The sequence below is a fragment of the Stegastes partitus genome, unplaced genomic scaffold (genome assembly GCF_000690725.1).
Source record: "Stegastes partitus isolate 25-593 unplaced genomic scaffold, Stegastes_partitus-1.0.2 Scaffold96, whole genome shotgun sequence".
Lineage (NCBI taxonomy): Eukaryota > Metazoa > Chordata > Actinopteri > Pomacentridae > Stegastes > Stegastes partitus.
The window spans coordinates 357,774-380,029 of NW_007577827.1; the positions used below are offsets into that span (position 1 = coordinate 357,774).

Here is a 22,256-nt window from a genome sequence, read left to right on the forward strand (position 1 = left end):
AATGTTTTAGAACAAATAAAACTGCATTTTCTGAGCTGTAAAGTTTTCTACTCTAAGGAGTCATGACAAAAAAAAAACAAAATCCACATTAATGTTGATCCTAAAATGCTGCACACTGCTGGCCCTAACTCCACAGATGAATGTTGTGGAGGACAAAAGTGTTGTGTATTTCACATTAGGGTTATAATAGTGCTTTTATTACTTAGTCTAATATTTTATTATTTACAAAAATATGGATTAAAAACACCTTTCTTATTTCATACGCAATATTTCTTAATCATGTGTAATACTACTTATTACCTCAAAGTCACTGCCAGTATTACTTTGTACTTTTCTATTCTAGTCTTATTTTAATTTAAGATAAGATCAGATGAGATCAGATAAGAGGAAAAAAGAACATATAATAAGCTAAAATAAGATAAGCTTTTTTTTTTATGGAGAGCATCAGTAGAAAATAAAAATAAACAAAAACATACAAAAGTACTGTTACATTTAGTACAGATTCTTCCATATGGAGAAGTTAAGATAGTGCACAGATTCCAATATTTAGAAACAGTGATTTTGCACAGGGGCTGCAGGGTGTCGCAGTTGGTTAGCACTGTTGCCTCGCAGCAAGAAGGTTGCTGGTTTGCGTCCCGGTGGGGGCACCGGAATCTTTCTGTGTGGAGTTTGCATGTTCTCCCCGTGCAGCGTGGGTTCTCTCCGGGTTCTCCGGCTTCCTCCCACACAGTCCAGAAACATGTTGAGGTTAATTGGTGATTCTAAATTGTCCGTAGGTGTGAATGTGAGTGTGCTTGGTTGTCTGTCTCTAAGTGTAGCCCTGTGATAGACTGGTGACCTGTCCAGGGTGTCCCCTGCCTTCGCCCTAAGTCGGCTGGGATAGACTCCAGCCCCCCCCGCGACCCTAGTGAGGATTAAGCGGTGTATAGATAATGGATGGATGGATTTTGCACAGATTCTTCCATGAGTTGAAATGGTGATATAAGAAATACTGGGATGGTGCAGCTATTTTCTATATTGAACACATTGTTGCACAAGTTGTATTATTTCATTGTATTATTTCATTTTATACAACCTGCACAGTTTACTCAACTTGCACATTTCTGCTAAAGTTATAGTTTTGAAATAGTCATTGTGCTCTTAGTCTGTCACACTTTAGGCCCTTTTATATTATTCTATTTTTATAGACTTAATTTAGTATATTTTCAAACTCGTTGTGATTTGGTGTTTCCTCTTTGCTGCTGTAACAAAATAATTTTCTAGGTCTGGGATAAATGAAGTGTTTCTATTCTATTCTATTCTATTCTATTCTATTCTAATTATTCTATTCTAATTATTATATTCTACTCTAATTATTCTATTCTAATTATTCTATTCTATTCTAATTATTCTATTCTATTCTAATTATTCTATTCTAATTATTCTATTCTATTCTATTCTAATTATTCTATTCTATTCTATTCTTCTATTCTAATTATTCTATTCTATTCTATTCTAATTATTCTATTCTATTCTATTCTNTATTCTTCTATTCTAATTATTCTATTCTATTCTATTCTAATTATTCTATTCTATTCTATTCTATTCTTCTATTCTAATTATTCTATTCTATTCTACGTGATATTTTACAAAGCTTTTGAAATGTGCAAAGCATTGATGATGCACATTTCTTGTTATTTTTATTTGGCTTTTTTTATGTTGTGTAGTTTGAGCAACAATTTCCCGTTAGTTTAATAAACTTCTATCTACCGTTATTTTATGGTGACATTTAGGTGCAGGTGCGGCCTGCGGCCACTAGGTGTCGCCCTGAGACCGCTGATAGTGCCGGCGGACACCAGGTGGTTGGATTAACAGGCTTTGGAGCCGGCAGTGGCGCTGTGTAGCTAAGCCTGCTATACTGTATGCGCACTTCTGGCCTGTACAGGCCCACACAGAAAACTGATCAACAGCTGAGTGCAGCCACGAGGCACCGCAACTGTTTCAGCATAGTTTCCCTTCTTCCTCCAGCCTCTCAGCTCCGCCATCCTCTGCAACATGAACAGGACAGTCTGTTGGCCTGTTCACTGGAGTGGAAACATTCACCATTTTAACTGCTGCTGCTGCAACTGGAGGCTCACACTGCGCACACAAACACTAGGGAAATAATAACCAGCAGTGACAGCAGCTTGCAGCTGTCAAATATTTGGTAATTGTATATGCTTGCCTCAAGATAGCTCTGAACGCAGCTTTTCTAGTTGCACACATAGAGGCAACACATCTGATTGAAAGATTGAGGGAATTTCAATACTGCTGCCCTCATCCACTGGATTGAAATAGTGTGAGGAATGATCAGGGACAGCAGGAGGCTATGTCACCTTCAGGGACTGGCTGGGCTTTATCAGAGCGGTGCAGAGGTCAGCTGCTGCCCCGTGTCTGCCTGTCCTCCAGCCTGATGATACCAAGGATCATTCAGGAGACCAAGGCTGATCTTTGGAGTGCAGGCTGAAGAGATATGCAGCACAGTAGGAGACACATCCTTGTAATTTACACCACAGGTCAGAGTCGTGTCTGTGCTGCTCCATGAATGCTTGTGTATGCTCAGGCTGGCAGTTGGTAACCCCCTCCTCCCCCTGTCTCAATGAGCCCTCTCCCATGGGGGAGAAACTGTGCTGCTGAGACCACGATGTCCATACAGTGCATGTGTGGCTTTTAGGTTTGGCCCACAGTGGTTTATACACATCAGCCATATTCTTATGTCACTGGGTTTTCAAAGCACATAATCCTTCTTATATAAATGGTCTTTTTTTTTTTTTTTTTTTCTACCCTGGATGGGACCTAGAGAGTACGTGAGAGATGAAGCAGCTGTATCTAAATAAAACAGGAAGAGTCAGTGATGCATGTTGGCATGCAGAGCAGGCAATAATGCTACAACTTTCACCATGGCAGAGAGCCTCACACTACACAGCTTGTTTGCATACAGCCACAGTGGGCTAAAACGCCCAGGATGCACAAACAGTTGTGGTGATGAGTCATTCTTCTAAAGAACAGATTATCAAGGCCACAGTCGTTAGATGTTTTCCCGCTCTGTTTAATTGTCTCCGGGCATCATCATGTCAAGTCAGTTTTTCTTTACCGAGCAGACGAGCAAAGCACATTCATACAGAAGTCTCACCTCTGAAACAAGTCTTAGGTCTAAAACATTTAGCGAGCACAACACTCTTATAGCTGTATATTGGCAAGCAGCTCTAGACTGTTGAATATTTAATTATCTATATTTTAATTGACGGTCACACTGATTTTGGCAGAACTGATATGCAGCAAACAGGTTTCTTTTCATAGAGCTGCTGTTTATCCTGCTTATCTTTCTATCGCTCTTCCAAATCAACCACATTTTACAGTTTTTACTCAGAGGAATTGTGCATTCACTTAACAAATCCATCTCCCCCCTTTAATAAAAACAAACAATCATTTGGACCCATTTATTCTTGTGTAAAGAAATCCTGCAGGAAAATTAGCGACACCTTTTAAGATTTTTCCCGACACACGACACAAAAACAGCTTATTAAAAAAAAAAATGTTTATTGACATCAGAAGCAATTTAAATTTCAACAATAAACAAGGCGTTTTTTTTTTCTTATTTTTGCTATTACAGTGGTACATAAAGATCAGTAAAACAACTGTGATACGTCAATTTTGATAACATGTCATTTAAAATAAAAACACACAGGTAAAGGAAAAAAAGAAGAAACACTCAGATCTAACTCAGAAGGTTTTTATGTGCTGTGCACCTCTAGCTAAGGTAAATACTGTAAGCCCACCCCTTTACACTGTACCAGGCAGGATAGTGGTCTAGGAACTACCACTGGAAAAATAAGACTGGCAGAAAGATACAGACACGATACTTGTGTAGTGTTAACTATACAAAAAGGAGAAAAAAACTGTACAGCATAAAAACAACTGATATACACAGCCTTTTTTGTTGTTTTTTTTACCCCTTGGATACTAATGTATTTTCTTTCAGTAAGTGAAGTGTGTACAAGGGGGTTAAATGCTTTTTAAACAAGAAAATGACCACTATATATGTCACTCGTTATCTACTCATCATCATCCTCATCATCATCATCCTCCTCTTCCTCATCATCTTCATCATCGTCGTCGTCATCATCGTCCTTTTTCTCTGCCTTGGCAGGGGCTTTTGCAGGTGCTCCGCTACCTGTCTTGCCCTTAGCGCGATAGGCTGCAATGTCCTGCAAACGAGGAATGAAAAGATGTTGAGCTGATGTTGACACACAACCCTTTGTAATTTCTTTTATGACTGATACAACAAATCGTCTTTTCTTTACCTTCTCATACTTCTCCTTCAGTTTGGATGCCTTTTTCTCATAGGGCTGCTTGTCCTCTGCAGCAGTGCTGTTCCACATCTCGCCAAGCCTCTTGGCAACATCTCCAATTGACTGGCCAGGGTGCTCACTTTTCACCTTAGGGCGGAACTCTGAGCAGAAGATGAAGAAGGCAGATCTGGAGGAGAAAAAAAGCAAGAGGAAAAAGATTGAGCTTGTCATTTACATAACACAACATGACTCAGTCGCACATGATTCAGATTAGTTTTGTTCAGAGAGAAACCTCTTCTCTCGCATGGGACTGCAAAATCCCGAAGTGTTGACTTGCAGTACTTACGGAGGTCTCTTGGGGGCATTGGGGTCCTTGTACTTCTTCTTCTTTGATCCCCTGGCTGGAACATAGCTCATCATCTCCCGCTCATAGCGGGCCTTGTCCTGCCTGGCCAAGTCCTCAAACTTGCCCTTCTCCTTGGCAGACATTGTCTAAGAGCAGAAAGGTAACTTGCTAATGACACCATCTGTAACAACACTCCCTCTACTTAAGTATTATTTCTCTTTTAGTTGCATCATCTTCTTCCTTATTGTACGACAGCACACCTGTCTAATTGTTACCAAGAGATATAAAAACAAAAAATAAAAAAACAAGCATCTCGTATCTGAATTGTCTAGATGTACACCAATAAAACTGGCAATTATCTATTTCCATTTGCACAATTTTATACTGATTAAAGTTTACACAACGATCATTTTGTATTACCTTCCATCGCTCAGAGCACTTCTTGGAGAACTCGGCAAAGTTCACCGAAGCATCAGGGTGTTTCTTCTTGTGCTCCTCCCGACAGGTCTGGACAAAATATGCATAGGAGGACATCTTCCCCCTCGGCTTGGTTGGATCTTTCCCCATCTTGGCGGCAGTATCTAAAAACAAATGTTTTGAATGTAGATTAAGCAGTGCAATTAAATGAGTATTTAAAATTATTTTGAATTTTAAAATGATAGAATGTAAAAATAAAAAAAAATCCCTAAGTGGTGTTCTAAATATGTAATTCTAAATTTATATCATATTAAGCCATATAAAGGCGCAGTGCATATTAGTGTCTCATGTTCTTACACGCCCTCCTATCATACTCCCCTACCAGACAATGAGGATGTGTTTTATTTCTCTCTATTGACCCATAGGAGCACTGTTTAAGTCACCCGCCCTCGCTGCTGTCAAACTGTACTAAGTTAGGACCGGTTAACACAGTCCACTAAAATAACACCTCCCAGCATGGACGGAGCTGATCCGATGAAAATGACTTTATTGATGCAATCTCTACCGTGGCCTTTACATAAAACTCAGTGGTCCGCGGTCAGCTCCCATTATTTAAACCCGAATAAACACAACGCGACGGAATCAAGAGAAGGAAAAAAAAAATAAAATCCCACCAACATCCATAAATATGTGTTTTCTTTGCAGCGACACACGTTCAGCTCCGTTTCACTGAAGCTGCAAAAGTTTCCTAAGTTCAGCTGCATAACATAAACCTCGACCCCCTGTGGGACTATAACGGTGGACGGCTTGACAAACAAGACGGCTGTTTTTGCAAAAATATAAATATATATTTATATCCTCAAACCTCATCTGCAACAAGAACAGGCCGTCTGGAAAGCCTCCGTTTGATTCGTGTTCATGTTAAAATCCAATAAATAACTTTGACACAAAAAAGACACAAATTAGATAAAAAGACGTATTTATTGAAAATAAAACACTCAAAACTGCCATTCGACGTGCTTTAACACTCGTCTGATATAAGTCTTGGTTTTTGCTTATTCTGTGAAAAATTCAACGGGATTCGTGAATGTGTTTAAAAACGCTATTTTTTGCTGTACATTTTCCCTATTAAATGCTACTGTAACTCCCAAGTAAGCTGCGTCGAGCGAAGTAGTAATGGCGCATAGGCTCTCGTTGAGGAAAAGGAGGTCAACAACGACGGCAATATTTCTTCTTCCATTTTGTGAGAATGCCTTCTTCATGAAAGAAAGTCCCCCTCAAATGTCTCCTCCCGCCTCCCAGTTCGCTTTGCAACACGACAAATATGTCTAGAAAGCCGGCGATCTTGACAAAATATTTCCCCGATTGATTCCTATTGCACTAGCCGCCTTGTATAGTAATACATTGGGTCTGTACTGTGTCTATGAGCGGGCTGTGCTACTGACTTGGTTTCTATGAGCTCCTAATGGCCGCTCGTCTTCATCCACTAACATGGAGAATATGGCTCCTTCTCTTTGTGTCAACGCACAGCCATTGCACTGCATGCAATAGAGGGCAGAGCGACCGCGGCGACCACTTCATTTCAAGCCCCGATTTAAACGTCTTCCGAGCGTCGGAAAAATACCCCGATGGCGTCGTTCGAATCACGAAAGATTGAACTTTCTTTTGCCGTCGTTACATCGCATAGTTGCAAGTTTGTTTCGCGAGAAAACACCGTTAGAAAAAGTTGAAGTGAACTGCGCCTCTGTCACTGGCTTCCCATTTGCCTCGCTGCCTTGTTTCCTATGCGAATACAGTCAGCCATTACAGTAAAGCGCAGATCGTGAGGTAATTTTTTCGCCGTCTCGTCGACTCAACTGTGGCAAACAAACATATGTCCGGGCATATTTTCACACGGTCTTTCTTTTTCTCGTGTTTTTAATAATTTTAATGTTAGTATCCGGACCCGCACGCTCCCCCAGCCTTCACATGACAGGCATTCAGCTTCGCAATGCACTGCAATGCCAATGGCTAGCTAACGGTGAGTCTTCTACCATTGTCGCTAACCGTGTTGTCCGCTAGACATTCCTGAATTTTTGCGCGATAACTAGCGTTTGGTTCGACTCCATTTTGTAAAAACGACAGGACAGTAATATTCAAAATTATTCGCATTTAGCGAAATCGACGTTTTTCGTCGAATTTCGTCAAGGTTAATATTCATTTCTTCCTTTTTACAGTGCGTCTGGTCCACACTCCCAGGCAGCGTAATGTAACGTTACCTGCTTAGCGCCGGCTATTTTTTGTTGTTTTTAACGCTCAACGGCGACAAAATGTTTCGCAAGCAGAAAAAGGTTCAACATTGGACAATGGCGAACACGTAACTAAGATATTTATGAATGTTATCGTCGTTCTCGTCATAACGGACACTTAAAATGTTCGTGTGTGCGATACTTACCTAGTGACTATCGCTGGATCTCAATGCTCTGCAATGGCTGTGTATGAGGGAGCACAGGCGATACGCAGTGTCTTCAGTCTTCAGCTCTCTAACATTACTCTCGGCGGGGCTCGCACGCTATTGGCCAGCGCCCGGTCTGGCGCTCTTCTGATTGGTCGGAGGCTTTTCATTGTCCTAATAGAAGACGAGGTCCCATTGGCTGGCTTTTGTGAAACGTCACTGAAGTTTTGCGAGGCGCGTGGATACAAAAATATTTCTGTCCGAGCATGCTGGAGCTGGTAGTAGTGTAGTGTGTTTGCCATAGTATTGAATTCACTACGTTGAGCACAGTGTACAGTAGGCAAGTTAAATGAATGAGACAACGTGGAGCGCTTGCAGACAGCGAACGGGGCGGCCGTGAGACGTCGTGCGGTTGTGTCGGACGGACTCTCCGTCTCCTCATCCACCGCCTCCATTGTACATTCCCCTCAATGCACGTGAGCTTATTTGCAAAATTATGCCTTTGAAAATGCACATAGAGAACATCGCGTACTCGCATGTAAGAGACACAAGACGCGATTGCTCATCTCGTGCGTGATGGATACGCACTGGATATCAATTTTTCGCAGGATTTGGCTCCTAGGTGGAGGGGAAACACAATAGCAATTCAGTTTAATGGTCTGCCCTTTGATTACTGTGTGGTGTAACAGTGTGATGCCGATTTCAATTGTTAGCCCATTAATGAGAGAAAATCAACCCACTGACTGCTCCAGACGCTGTTTTCTTGTTCTCTTTGACAAGTATACATACTAATTATGTCTAGTAGGCACTCATTCAATGCTTTTGGCTATGTTTACCTATGGCACTGCATTCAAATCAAGATAAACATTTTGCAGCAGATTTCAAATCATGACAACTACAATCAATGGGTAAACAGCCTCCAGACTGATTGTTCATTTTTACCCCTGCACAGTATGTTTTTTGCCTGATACTTAAAAGGCTTCATATACAGTAACAGATTGAAAGATGATAGTGTGCTCATCCCTAATTAAGACAGGCTTAAGGAGATCAAACAGCGACTGTTGAGTTTAAAACAAACTTCTTAAATAAAGCAGTCTATCGATAGATGGAACAAATCTGACAGTAGTTTTGGCATATAGGAAATGTTTTTTTTTTGCAGTGAGGTATAGTGAAGTCTTGCTTGTGGCCTTGTTTCTATTCAAACCTTGCTGCTATAATTGCAGGCCCCAGATATAACTGATCTGTATGATAGTGTCATATAGTAGCTGTAGTCTCCTTTCTCCCTAACCCAGGCATATTCTCCTGTGCAATGAAATGGTTAAAGCCTTACATTACAATATACATCAATAGGAAAACAATGACAGTCAGGAGTCCATTCATTTCAATGCACCCCACAGTGTCTATCCATATTACATGAACAGATGTAGGCTCAGAGACTTTTAGGGCAGTTTTTAAATTAGTAAATTGTTTATGCCCAGCTTAATTAATACTTTCCTGACAGTATCCCCCTACATTGTAATTTCATACAGATTACCATGCAGAATGTAGAATAAAGCTCATCACACAAGTTTTAACATATATATATATATATTTACCATTTTCCCATTAAAATGCAACTGTTAGAAATTCCACAATCACATTTTGTTGTTCTGACGTTATACAGTTGAATAATTTGGCTCATCAGCTCAGTCATGAGGGGTCAGGAGGTCATGTAGTGTACTTGTATTTGTTAATCTGATCAACAGATCTTGGAAAGTTAGGTTACAAAGGAATGAAATTCACTGAGCACATTTGTACTATTAAAATTGAATCTAATAAATCTGATGACCTTGTAATCTTGCTCTAGCGCCACCATCAGGCAAAGATTGGAATTTGTTTACTGAGTGTGTCCCTCATAGACTGTGTCTTTGTGGTATCTCCTGACTTGTAGCTCATACTGACACAGAACCTGCAGGCCACTGTGTTCTATACTAGTAGAACCAAGTATACCCAGAGGTTAAAAAGTCTTTATTATTGTTTTTGGAAGAAGTGTGCACAAATGTCTACAGTTAAAATTCTCATTTCCTGGACCTTAAATGCACATTTTTGTGACCTTGTAACCTGAACTCTAGCGCCACCATCAGGCAGAATTTTCAGATATAAACAGAGGAGTAATTAGCATCAATTGCAGAACGTAGCCTGCTAAAAATGTCCGTACTATGATTGCAGATTGTGAAAAGGGCCTTCCCATAGATGACTTGCTTATTTTGCACAAACTTCAGGGAAGATAATGTGATTTGACTTTAAAGGCATGTCTGTGTGTTTAAATGTGGACAGTGGGGGGTGGGGTGGTACAATAAAAAAAAAATGTCCACGGTCTATTAGTATTTGCAAAACATAGTCATATGACCACTGTAGATAATCTTATAATTATGTGTGCTTAAAAATATTACAAATTCCTAGATGCTTTTTTATATGGAAATCTATTAAACATCTTCCTTCTTAGCAGCTTATATAGAAACAAAGAAAAATGGCTGACACAGAGTTTATTCTTATCCTTGAATTAAGAATGGGAAGGGTGAACTGTTTCCAAATGCCAATCACAACCCAGACTCAGGCCACATGTCTGCCTGTGATGCTGCCTGTCTGTGTCTCATTTTGCATCAGGAGATGCCATGGCAGAAAGCTATAGCCTGCTCGTGAGGCTAGGAGGCGGCCGGTTTATGCATTCTAATGAGCGCTCCCTGGGAAAAATATGCAAATTCATTTTGTCATCAAGAGGAAAATAGAGGACAGGAGAGCAGCAGATACAGGAGGGGCTTAAGGGAGGAGGGCACATGCAAGAGGCGGGATTGGGTGGGGGGAGATGTGTGTATGTGTGCACGTAAGTGAATGTGTGTGGGTTGGAGTGTACAAGAGCAGGAGGTGTGAGGGCTGGAGTATTAGAACCAAAGTGAGGGACATATGTAAACCCCATACTACCCCCACCCAGCCAGCCGCCCCCTCTACTACTCAAAAAAAATCCTCAGACAGCAGGCCTACAAAAATAAACCCATAATAAACAGTCATCCTTAGTTACAAAGCCAGACAAGTCAAGCACAGAGTGGATATAGGGGGAATTTATAGCTAGAGGCAATCTCAGTTTTGAAATCAATCACTGTATTATTCTGATCTCCAGTAAACATGTTTTCATGATTGTTTCTTGTTATAGTTTTTTTTAATATACACAAAATGTCTCTTGTTTCACTTTAGTTTTTAAGATAGCCACAGCAGAGCCTTTTAACTTTTACAATGCTATTATTAACATGAGGTAAATATTAATCTGATTAAAGTACAGCCACCTTTACTACCACTGCTGTATTAATGATAACGATTGGAATGGCATTTATATTGATATTACATTATTTTTAAAGCCTCCTTTGAAACTGTTCATTCCACTTTCAGAAACGTGACATGCCAGATTGTTTATTTGCAAACCAAAAATAATGTCATAGAATGTAAAAAGGGTCACTAATTACACAGACTATAACTAATGAGTGATACATAGATATTTTTTTATTTTTTATTTTTTAAATGGTACCGTGACTACATGCGCCGACTCTATTTAGACGCGTCAGTGTTCATGTACTCACACCGGTTAGCGCTGGTTTGATGGGCTGTGCCGTGCTAATCTGCAGCACCAACATGAACAATAACTTGAGCTCAGGCAGCTGCAGTTCACTGGAACTACCAAGCGGGGGCCTGCGGAACCATCTGTCATGGAGAGGGAGGGGGGGAACACAAAGCCTGCTGCACAACCGGCGCCCGGAAAAAGAACGTTTCTGACACGAACTCACAAAAGGATGCACATGGACTCACTCCACAGGCGCCCGGGGCTTCACAAATACGACTCTGTCTGGATGGATTTCACTCTTCGGCAGCGTTGTAACGAATTTAATTTAACTTTGGCTTCGGTACGTATTCATTTATTTGAACTAAGATGCGGGAGCGTCTTAAGTTATTTCCCGGGCTCAGGCTAATACTGTAGCATGCTAGCACCAGGTGTAGCGGCTGATGGTTCAGCCGGCGCATGTTAGCTCGGACTTTATCTGAATTGTTTCAGAAAGACTTTTAAACATTTCACTTATTCCAGAACAAGTCATTAATGCATTAGCTAGCTAATGTGAAATAACCGTTTTCGTGATTCAATCACCTCCTGATGTGAGGTACAGTTGAGAATTTGAATTCTATGGTGTGTTTACATTGAGTGATGTTGATTCAATCAGCATCTGCGGGTTTTGCATTTTGCCTTAACTTTAAACAATTGAAAGCTAATTCAAGCACAATTCGTTTTTATTATCCATCACAAACCCCACTGTGTGCTTTTGTCGTAACTAAGCGCATGGACTTTAATGGGACAGTTTAACTGTCACGAAGCTCCCACGTGTGAGCCTTCAAACCAATGTTGTTTTTAAGGTAATGTGCTCTAAAGGAGTTTGGTTAATTTCCTGCAGTATTACTGACACCAAGAAAAACTAGCATTCTGAAATAATACACTATGTTATAGAAAATTATTCAATGCTTAGATTAAATAAACGTTGGTTAAAAATTCAAATATTGTGTAGGGGAGGGTCATGTGAATTAAGTCTTTGCAAATAATTCTTAGACTAGCTGTTTTCTTATGAAGTCCACACAATAAGCCTTGAAGATTGATAGTGTTTGATTTGTTTGAATTTAATCAGTGCTCAAATAATTACAGCTTCTAAAACACATGACGTCTTATAATTCAATCCATAAATTATGTTTATATATATATTAAATATATATGTATTATATTGTAACTTTAAAGATGGCAAAGTCAGCACTAAGGCCCCAAAAATATAAATATAAATATATATGTATTATATTGTAACTTTAAAGATGGCAAAGTCAGCACTAAGGCCCCAAACATTTTTGAGTCAACACTATTGTGCTTAAATGTTTATGTAAGGTCAACGATAATCAAAATTAAAGTATCACTCAGCAGTGCCTAAAAGAAGAGAATGGCAAGATGATCAGAAGACATGCATGGAAAAAAACTGCAAGGAAGAGGCAGAAAATACTGGTAAAAGTGGTCAAATAAATATTTGCTAAACTGTATATTCGTAAACTACACTGCACTCAGCTGATAATCTGTCAACTATTTTCTGTATATGAAAAAACCTGTGCAATACCAATGACATGTGCAATACTGCTATTTCTATATTCTCGTACAGTATAACGAGTATTTAAGTATATTTTGGTTTATTTTTAAATTTTTTCTGCTATGTTTCCTAAATCTTTTGCTGCTTTAACACTGCTGATTTCCCCACTGCAGTGATAGTAAAGGCTTATCTTATCCTTATCTTAAATTATTTGTCAACTAGTTTATTGAGAAAAGAAAAGTCCACTCTCTCTGATTCCTGCGTTCTAAATTTGTATATTCTCTCGTTTCTTTGCTTCTTTATAACAGTAAATTGAATATATTTTGGCTGTGGACAAAATAAGACATTTGAGGATGTCATGTTGGGCTTTGCAAAACAATTATTGACATTTTCCCCCATTTTTCAATATTTTATAGACCAAACAATTAATTGATTAATGAAAACTAATTGACAAATTGAGTCAAAATGTAAATCCGTCATTAGTTATAGCCGTAGTCATGAGAGAGGGAATTCTGCAGAAATTAAAATGAGACTCTCCGTAACTAAACAGAAGGCACATTTGCTGTTGCAGTTAATTCAATACCTGACTAATTGAGGCACTTGCATCAAAGATCTTATAAGATATAAAAAGGGTTTTGAACATTTCTAAAGTTAAAGATATTTATTGAAATTGTATCACTTTAGCAGACATAAACAAACCATCAGCTTTTTTCTGATGGCCTTATGGTCTAACCCTCAAACAAAATGTGTTTCCATGTATCTTCAGAACTGTAACATACCTGTTGTGGTGCTGTATTTTTATTCCTCAGCTCCTTTGGAGGTGAGCCAGGTTGCAGTGACATGGTAGTATTTTCTGAATGGCACCGGACAGCCGTGGACCCAAAGAGCAGCAGCTGTTTGCCAATGACTGGTGAAGACACTGGTTTGGGGGCTTTGGCCTCACCACTGGCGGGGTATTTGGGAAAAGTCAGTAGAGCTCTTGCTTTCCTCGCATTGTTGTCACTTGCGCAAAGCTGAATTACATTTGAAAAATACTGTGACTGGGCAGTACCAATCCAAATTACAGAAAAGAAACACAAATGGAAATCTGAAGTTGTAAAAGGCGAAAGATTTTTTTGTTATGCTTGAAAGATCTGGGAGGTTAAAACCTTTCAATACATACTGCTATACAAGAAACTGTGTGTTATAATTAATGTTCTTACAAGTTTTTAATCTGGTTTTAAGCTTAATGTATTTGACATCAATCAATCTTACCTCATTGAAACTACTGCTCACTGATTGGAGGCCACCGTTCAAAGAAACAAACAAGCATTCAAACAGAATCCTGAGAATTACTTACAACAGTTCTTACTCTTACTTATATGACTCACATCTGCAAGGTAAATCAATTTAAACCTTTCTATTTTTTGGTGCATGTGTACAGACAAGTATTTAATGTGATTGGAACAGTATGAAAAGGGGAGATGAAAGAGTTGGTGGATAAAGTTAGTAAAAGTCATCCATCTGATGGAAATGTATACAAGCTAAACTTTATTTAAAAAATGAACTGTCTTATATGTTTAAATGTGAAGTAGTGATATGACTCATCTATTTTTGGAGGTTTGTCAACTTGACTAAATCCATGTTTTTTTGGTGTCATATTGTTTAGGTGCAGGGAAGAGCTGCTTCATTGGAGTGCTGTCCTTGGTGTACTTCAAAGGGCTTGACCTATGCTCTGCGCTCTTACCGCATCAACCTCCAGGAGTCCATCACCCTCTGCACAAACCCACAGGTAAGTCCGAGTAATGCTGTTAAACACACGGTCATGTTTTATGTTTTGTGCTATTCGGCATGTTAAGCTTTTTGTATTTATTCCCACATAGTGCCTCTTCCCCCTGGTCACCCGATCTTTGGAGGATGTTTTGGCTAGCTTGGATCCTGTGGAGCCCACTGCTGGGAACAAAAGAAAAAACGCTTCAACGTTGGAAAATGAAGAGTTGATTAAACCGTCAGTCAAACGTCTGCGATCAAGCAAGCTTGACGATCTTGGGCCACAAAGCATTACTGACTCACCTATTAGCCCGGCAGAGCGTGGCACTGTAAACACTGTTACAAATGGGCACCATGCAGCACCTGAGACAGATGGTCAAAAGGTGAATGGATACCACAGTCTCTGCCCAGTTGCAGAGACAACAGGATGTGAATCACTACAAGATAAGAATATTGCTCTGAAGAAGGATCCAGCCGATGCTGCTTATGCAGATGGTCTTGCTCCTCCTACATGCTCAACCTCAGTTGGACACCCATCAAACGTTTTGTTGACTGCTGATGGGAATGACCCTGTACTCTCTCCTCACTGTGGTGCTCTGGGTATATCAGAGAACGATTTCAGGCAGGGGAGGAGTTCTCCTGAGGTGCTGAACAGATGCAACAGTCTGAGCTCCAATCAATCCTTTCTTTCAAATGAAGACATTTGTTGTACTGATCTCAGTGTTCCATCAACTCAGCACAATGAGGAGACAACGTGGACAGAGCAGAAATCACCTACTGCAGACACTGCTAAATGTAAAGACGGGGGAGACGTCAAGTCAGAAAGTGAGGATTTGTCCTGTACTGCAATGACAGAGTTGGAGGAGCTTGTATCGGTTCCAAACCAACTTTTCTGGAGAAACCGTGATAACCTGTGCTGGCTGGACTCTCTGCTTGCTGCTCTGGTGAGTTGTCAGAGCTTAAAAAAATGTCAACCTAAAGAGGAGCCTCAGCGGTCATCTGTGTGGCGGCTGATGAGAGAATATGAAGACATTTGTGCTGCCGTCCAAGTCCACCAGCAAACTGGCAAAGGTAGGTTAAAAAGATATGAATGTAATTAAATGTCAGGTTTTTAGAAATGTCTCAAGTAAATTTATTTTGTAATATCTACAATCTGTAACAAGTTAGATCATCCTTGCTTCTGCTTTTCATGTTTTTGACAACACAAATCTAAAACAACTAATGTCAATAGGCTGAGTCAACTATATTTATCTATGTACCCATATTTTATGCCTCTCGAGCTGTGCAGATTGTTTTTGCTCCCAGGTTTGAAGCTCTCCATCCCAGAGATGTTTTCTGTGACCTCAATGCATAATGGAGGTTAATGGAATGTTGTTTGTGCTGTTAAAAACAATGATTTCACTTGAAAAACATAATGGCAACATGTCTGAGGGGTGTACCACAATGCAAATTTGACATAGCCAGGCTTTTTTGTGTTAGCCAGCTCAACAAAACCCCAAACTCCAATTAGAAATAATGGATATCATCACAGGGGTAATTAGCTTTCTTTGTTAACCCAGATTTTCTTCATCCAGCTCTGTGTGCAATCCCATAATGAGGGTGTTCAACACATCATTTGACTGTTCCTTTGCACAAAATGGTCCGATGGTGTGCACCCTACTTCAGTTTAGAGGTTGTTCAAGCTATGAAGTAAAATGTATTACTCTGAAAAGGGCTGTTATTGCAAATAAGGCGTAAGGGGAATGCTGGTATAAAATCAATAATCGTGTGAGTTACATTTATTGTAGCTCTCTGTGCATTCTTAATGCAGTTGCTTATTTCTAATGTGCAGCTGCACGTTAGAGCTTTTAAACTTTAAACTTCATAAAATTTAACATAATTCTCAAGAAGTGCATTTAGGTCTAACATATAATGAAGCACACATGGAAATCACTTTAGTTTTTGGCCAAATCAATGTGAAATAAATGGTGTTGTTTGAATATTCTTAGTGGTACATACTAATAGACCAATCCATTTTCTCATCTGTGTTCTATAAGCTGCATTACCACCAATGTTAAATGGACTTGGCAGCAAGTTGGGACCAAGCACAAAAACATATTTATGCATTTTCTGCACCACCATGTGATTGCATGTAAGTTCCCATTGCAATGGGATGCATACAGTGTGTGATACTGTGACTCCGCAGCTTCAGATCCATACAGCTTACAGAGAAAATAGTCAGGTACATAATTGGTGAAAGGGAGATGTTTCTTACAGCCAATTTAAACCACAAACTCTGAACACAACCTCTGCTGGAACAGGTTAGCTTTGCTGTACCAGTTATCATCGGTTACCATGGAGATCTAGCAGGTTAAACGCCTTCGTGACACTGAAAACTCTGACTTTAAGCTCAACATGCTTTGGTATCCCATTAACCTTGCGCCGGAGTACACCGCTCTAGTCTCTGTTGTATTGGGATGGTGACAGATGTTACATCCAAACCTGGGTGCATAAAACTGAAACATTTTGAGAAGGATTAATTGAGAAACATTGTTTTTGTGGTATTTGTTTGACTTGCTTTACTTTCTGTCCAGATGGCGTTGTGAGGGTGCCAAATCATGTGCTGCAAAAGGCCAATGCAGATCTGCAGACTCTCAGGATGTGGGTCTTCAAAGTACTGCAACCCAAACTGCAATGCAAACTGGGTAAGCTCAGTTTTATATTCATCAGTCTGTTATGAACCTGCGATGACCCTGCATGTTTTTAGTGTTCTGACTAAAGCTGAGCCACTTCTTAAGTCTTAAGAGAGCTACTCCAAGTTAAGTCTTAAGTCTTTGAGAAATGATTTGCATGCCAAAAAGTAAGTTCCCCACATTGAAAATTACAGCTGCACAGTAGTCAAAAGCAGACCAGGTATTTTTTCAAAAAATCATAGTATGTTATTATTGCATCTGTAGGAGTAGTTCAATGAGAACTTTCATTCAAATGATAGTGCAGCTGTGCTGACGTTACTTTACTGTTTGTGAGTGTAGTGTTTCTGTGTACTGCTGCACCTGGTCTAATCTTCACACGTCTGTTCAAGTCACATTGGAACAGGATTCAGTTCTGACCCTGAATGAAGAAGTTCAGACAAAGTCTGCCTATTAAGTAGCCTAAAAGCCGAGTGCATCATGAATCACATCTGCCCACATTGAAAATACACATAACTGTAAGTCAAGCTTGATTAGTTGCTCTCTTTAGTACAACCCAACAATAAGTGCACTTAATTAAAGCTTTTTTTTGTTGTATTTTAGTAGACTCGCTATGTTTAACTTTGTAATTAATGAGCATATTTACACACTATCCAATACCAGGTCAGATACTTCTATGGTAAATATCTGAAGAAGTATTATTTATACTCTGACTTTGGTCCTTTGTTTTTAACATCATCAAGGCCTAAAGCTTTGAAAAGCAAAAAACAACACATAGAGTGCACACACAGATGCATTGTCCAATATTCAACTTAACTAAAAGGTGTCGCTTCAGTTTTAATAGTTATTTTTTTCCACTCTGAAAATTGTGAGGTGCAGTGTCCTTCCTGTATTTACACTTATATGAACTTTTACACACAGTGACAATGATTCATTCATTCCAAACGTCTTTTCAGGTCTAATAATTAATACAGTAGAATGAAAAGACTAATTCAAATTTATTTGATAGTCATTTTTCATGTTAACTAAATCAAAAGGATTTCTGCCAATAAATAAAGGCATGAATTAGCACATAAACATATGATTTGTGTGTCAGAATAAATATGTTCCTGCCAGGAGGAATATATTGGATATGAAGGTGAGAACCTATCAAGCGACTCATTTGTGTTGATTGACTAATTGTATTATCAAAGGTGAATCACTCTCATTTAAATCTAGTTTTAAATTCACCTGCAGCTGAAAGTATGCAATAGTACCCCCTTTTGACCAGTGACTAATCTCGAACCACTACCATCATGCATTGCCACTGGAAAAAAATGGCTCCCCAAAATTGCTGGTCCACTGATATCAATTGCAATGGGTGGGGCTCTGCAAGAATATATTGATCAAACTTGAGTGAAGTATCGTATTCCACAGCAAAACAAATACTCTCAAGAGATGCAGGGGAAGGGACTGTAATTATTAAACACAATGTACGTTTTTGTACAGTATCAAAACATTTACTTAGGTTAAGACCAGTAATGTGCAGTAACTGAGAGGTTCGTTATTTACTCTACATGAACACTAATTTCCTAATCATTTTGCAACTTCCAGCTCATAGAAATTAGCCGAGCTTCTGCTGTGTAATAATCCATAGTATTGAGTTCTTAAACCTGTCGAAATGCCGAAATGCAGCCCGGTTCTCAAAAGCCACCAAGGCAGAACTGGCTCTGCACCAGCAGTATCCTGATGGAAAAGAGGCACAAGTCATGAAGCAGTCGCGCTCTGCTTCAGCACTGTGATTGACAGACAACCCGTCCATGGTATCTTGCCTCTCGTCCGATATCAACTACATTCATTTCTGTGTCACAAAGTCAAGTCCTCAGCTTCTTCTTCTTCTTTTTTTGCCTCAAAGTCGATTCTCAGCTCAAAAATGATTTCTAAGTCATAGAGAAATAGATTCTGAATGGATATTTGTCACAAGTGAGGTTTGTTCAGAGTGGCCGTTTGTCCTATTCCAAACACGTTTTTATTCTATGTGACACAAAAGGCAAGAGATTGAGTTATTGAGCACTACTTGGCTGCTGTTTTGTTGCTCCTCTCTCTCTCTGTCAGCTTTGTCAGGACGTGTGTGAAGTAGCAGAGCCATACTTTCACAGTTGTTCTCTTTACATTGCAATGTACCGGTTAAACAACATAAAGGCGAATATTGTAGTTTAACACCTGTCTAATGAGGTTAATATTGACACATGGGTGAATTCTAATATACAGATGAAAAGACACTGATGGAAAAGTGAAATGTTTCTCTATTTATTTACTGTATTTCTGAATCTACCATCACTGATAGGAAACCAGTGTTGAATCAGGAGCAATATGCAAACTGTGCCAAGCTTCTGTGAGCAAGGGAGAGATGTCTAAGCAAATGCTTTTCAAACTCGACAACACAATGCTCCCAGGGCCCCTGGAGCCTTCTGTTCTTGAATATTAATTTTTGTATAAACTAGTGCTACGCTTTTGGCAAAAGATTACATTCACAAAAAGGAGTACATAAAGGAGTCATCTGTCTGGTTTTGTTCCTTCTGTAAAATGTAATCATGCAGCTTATGCACAGTGTGGAAGGCTCTGTGTAAGATCTTCAAACGACTGAAGAACTTCATTACCTTAACTTTTGTTTTTTCTGCTACAATGTGTACCGTCCGTTATCTTCTTGCCATCTCAGCAGCATACCTCAAAAATGTACTGAGTCATGAATCTGTATTTACTATCCATGGCAAGAGTGAGTCTTGATCCTTCAAAGCAGCCATTATCACCTCATAATATCAGCAAGTGACAGGTCCGGACACGCAAACCTTGGATTGTGTTCTTCTTGTTGCCGCCAGATCATTACGTTATATAAAACTTGGAAAACCTACTGTAAACACAAAGCGGGGGCGATAATAGCGAAGGGGAAAGTAAAGTGTAACTTCACCCCCATCTCTGTGCTCAACTCCACCTACTGTATAATTTTGATAAATGCTGAAAAGCAGCCAAGAGGTGGAGAGAGGAGGGACAGGAGTTGTTCAGTGACATCCCCACACCAGGGAAAAGGGGAGAGCATCACAGGATTTGCACACCTCTTTTAAAGAGGGTTTTTTTTTTTTAGGTGAACTTTGTCCCTCTAGAAACCCCCTGAAGTGGACATTAGTGTAATGGAGGACCATGGTGGTCCTGAGTGGTATCAATTTGTTGGCTCCAGCCACAGTACTGTTAAAAACCGGGGCTTACGGAGCTGAGGCAATGCACAAAGGGATGAGGGCAGTTGTTGAGTGATGGCTTTAGTTAGGAGGGTAGAAAAAGTGTCTAAAGGGAAAGAATGCAGCTCGGTGGTGCTTCTACAGCCGTTAAAAGCTCAAGTCTAAACTATTGTGATAAAATTGAAAAACACACAACAAAATCAGTGCAAACTCCTGTGAATGACCAGCGTCGATAGGGACAAACTTGAAAATTGGGCTTGTTTCTCAGACTCCTACTCAAGGGCAGCCACAAAGGGAGGTGGGATGTGATATGTGGACTGTGGTGGTGGAGTCAGAGCCACTCCCTGTTTAAGATGGCTTCTCTCTTTGTACCAAACTATTTGCTAGATGAAGATAAGGCACAGAAACATGGCACTAATACATGCATCTTAACAAGTTAGACAATGTGTGAGAGTCTAATGGTGAACCATATGCTATAAGAACTTTACCTCACAACTCATCCACAGATTAGATTCTTTAAAACTACCTGGGAATATGGATTATTGTGACAGCAGCTGCTGCCAGCACTCGATCATATAATGATGCTTTAACTTCTGCATGTCTGTACTTTTCAGGTCGGAGGGAAACTCCAGTGTTTGCCATGCCGCTTCTGCTCACCATGGATTCTTGGGTGGAGCGTCTTTTCCAGTCAACCTTTCAGTGGGAGTTCAAGTGCACTGAATGCAAAGCTGCTACGAAAGAAAGGTAAATGGTTTTAAATTTACAATTACGTAAGTTGTGCTAGAATCCAGAAACCATTTTTTAGGTTGTAATTAGTAACTTGTTTTAAAACATTTCACGCATTCAACCAGAAGCTTAACAACAATGAGACTGAAGGCACTTAAGTGTATTGAAAGTAATCATGCTGGAAAAAAAAACAAAAAAACATCAAATTATGCACCACTCGGCCCCAGGTTTGTCTGGAGAGGGCAAAGTAAAGATATGAATTCACTAACTGCTGAAAATAGTTGATATAATTTGGTTTCAATAAGTGGCTTTACTTTTCTTGACTCATTGACTTCTGTATATAGATTATAAGCATAAAGCTTCATGTAGTGTTGCTGTGAACTTCGATATATTGGTAAAATCTAATGCAAACTTCCAAACCCATATTTGTATTAATTTGTCAAATTAAATAATTTGAAGAATATATTGTTTGTTGAATCTGTAAAATGCCAGATAATAGCAATAAATGCTGTAGTATTTTCCTGGTACTTTTACTAACATGCTCACACTGGCTGTTTTGTCTGACCAACAGTCCAAAACCTACAACAGGGTATTGAGTTTACAATGATATAAAACAGTGAAGCAATGCATTCAAACACTAGAGAATTTGTGAATACACAATTAACTGATTATCAAAATGAATTTAAAGGATGGCTGAGAAAGGCGGTTTGTCTTTGATTGCCTAAAAAGCATATTTTTCTTATCAAGAACAGGTGATTGTTAGAACAAGGAAAATGATTAAAAGAGAATACATGTTTAAGTGGTGACCATTACAGACCAGGCAGTGCAGCTAATATGTTTCCCTCTGCATACTCTGTTTCTTTTCTGCAATAACCTGAGTCCTAAATGTATTTCATGCTTTGCTTTTTCAGGGTAACAAAAACTCTCCCCACCTTTCCAAATATTGTGCCTGACTGGCGCCCGCTTCATGCAGTTCACTTTGGCCCGTGCAATGCTTGCCGCAAGAAGAATCAGAGGAGGACTATGATGCTGGAGAGGTGAGGACTAAACCAACTTTATATTATACATGTAAAGATTTATATATACACACGAATCAGCCACAACAGTAAAACCACTAACAGGTGCAGTGAATAATGTTAAATGGGTGGAATATGTTAAGCCAAGGTGTCCAATCCTGGTCCTCGAGAGCCCCTATCCAGCATGTTTTAGATGTTTCCCTCTTCCAACACACCTGATTCACGTGATCAGGATC

General features: G+C 39.5%; 2 protein-coding genes across 5 annotated transcripts in view; one reads left to right on the forward strand and one right to left on the reverse strand.

Moving 5' to 3' along the window:
* Positions 1-3,541: 3,541 nt before the first annotated feature.
* Positions 3,542-19,081, reverse strand: hmgb1a (high mobility group box 1a). 2 transcript variants are annotated; one of them, XM_008277343.1, is made up of 7 exons: positions 19,071-19,081; positions 17,476-17,481; positions 7,508-7,553; positions 5,077-5,237; positions 4,657-4,802; positions 4,323-4,497; positions 3,542-4,226 (listed from the first exon to the last, which is right to left on the reverse strand). In XM_008277343.1, the coding sequence occupies exons 4-7, from the start codon at positions 5,221-5,223 to the stop codon at positions 4,074-4,076; spliced, it is 621 nt and encodes a 206-aa protein (XP_008275565.1). In that variant the 5' UTR covers positions 5,224-5,237; positions 7,508-7,553; positions 17,476-17,481; positions 19,071-19,081; the 3' UTR covers positions 3,542-4,073. The 2 variants fall into 2 exon arrangements, with proteins under 2 accessions (XP_008275565.1, XP_008275564.1); XM_008277342.1 differs by lacking the exons at positions 17,476-17,481; positions 19,071-19,081 and having other exon boundaries at positions 7,508-7,595.
* uspl1 (ubiquitin specific peptidase like 1) overlaps positions 11,309-22,256 on the forward strand; it is a 15,139-nt gene continuing 4,191 nt past the window's right edge. The window contains exons 1-8 of one of the 3 annotated variants that reach the window (XM_008277340.1): positions 11,309-11,439; positions 12,479-12,569; positions 13,458-13,614; positions 14,297-14,419; positions 14,511-15,468; positions 16,971-17,081; positions 20,893-21,022; positions 21,916-22,041. In XM_008277340.1, coding sequence (XP_008275562.1) covers positions 12,529-12,569; positions 13,458-13,614; positions 14,297-14,419; positions 14,511-15,468; positions 16,971-17,081; positions 20,893-21,022; positions 21,916-22,041 — 1,646 coding nt within the window. In that variant the 5' untranslated portion in view covers positions 11,309-11,439; positions 12,479-12,528. The remainder of the gene's footprint in view (positions 11,440-12,478; positions 12,570-13,457; positions 13,615-14,296; positions 14,420-14,510; positions 15,469-16,970; positions 17,082-20,892; positions 21,023-21,915; positions 22,042-22,256) is intronic. The other 2 variants (XM_008277339.1, XM_008277341.1) reach the window with 2 other exon arrangements.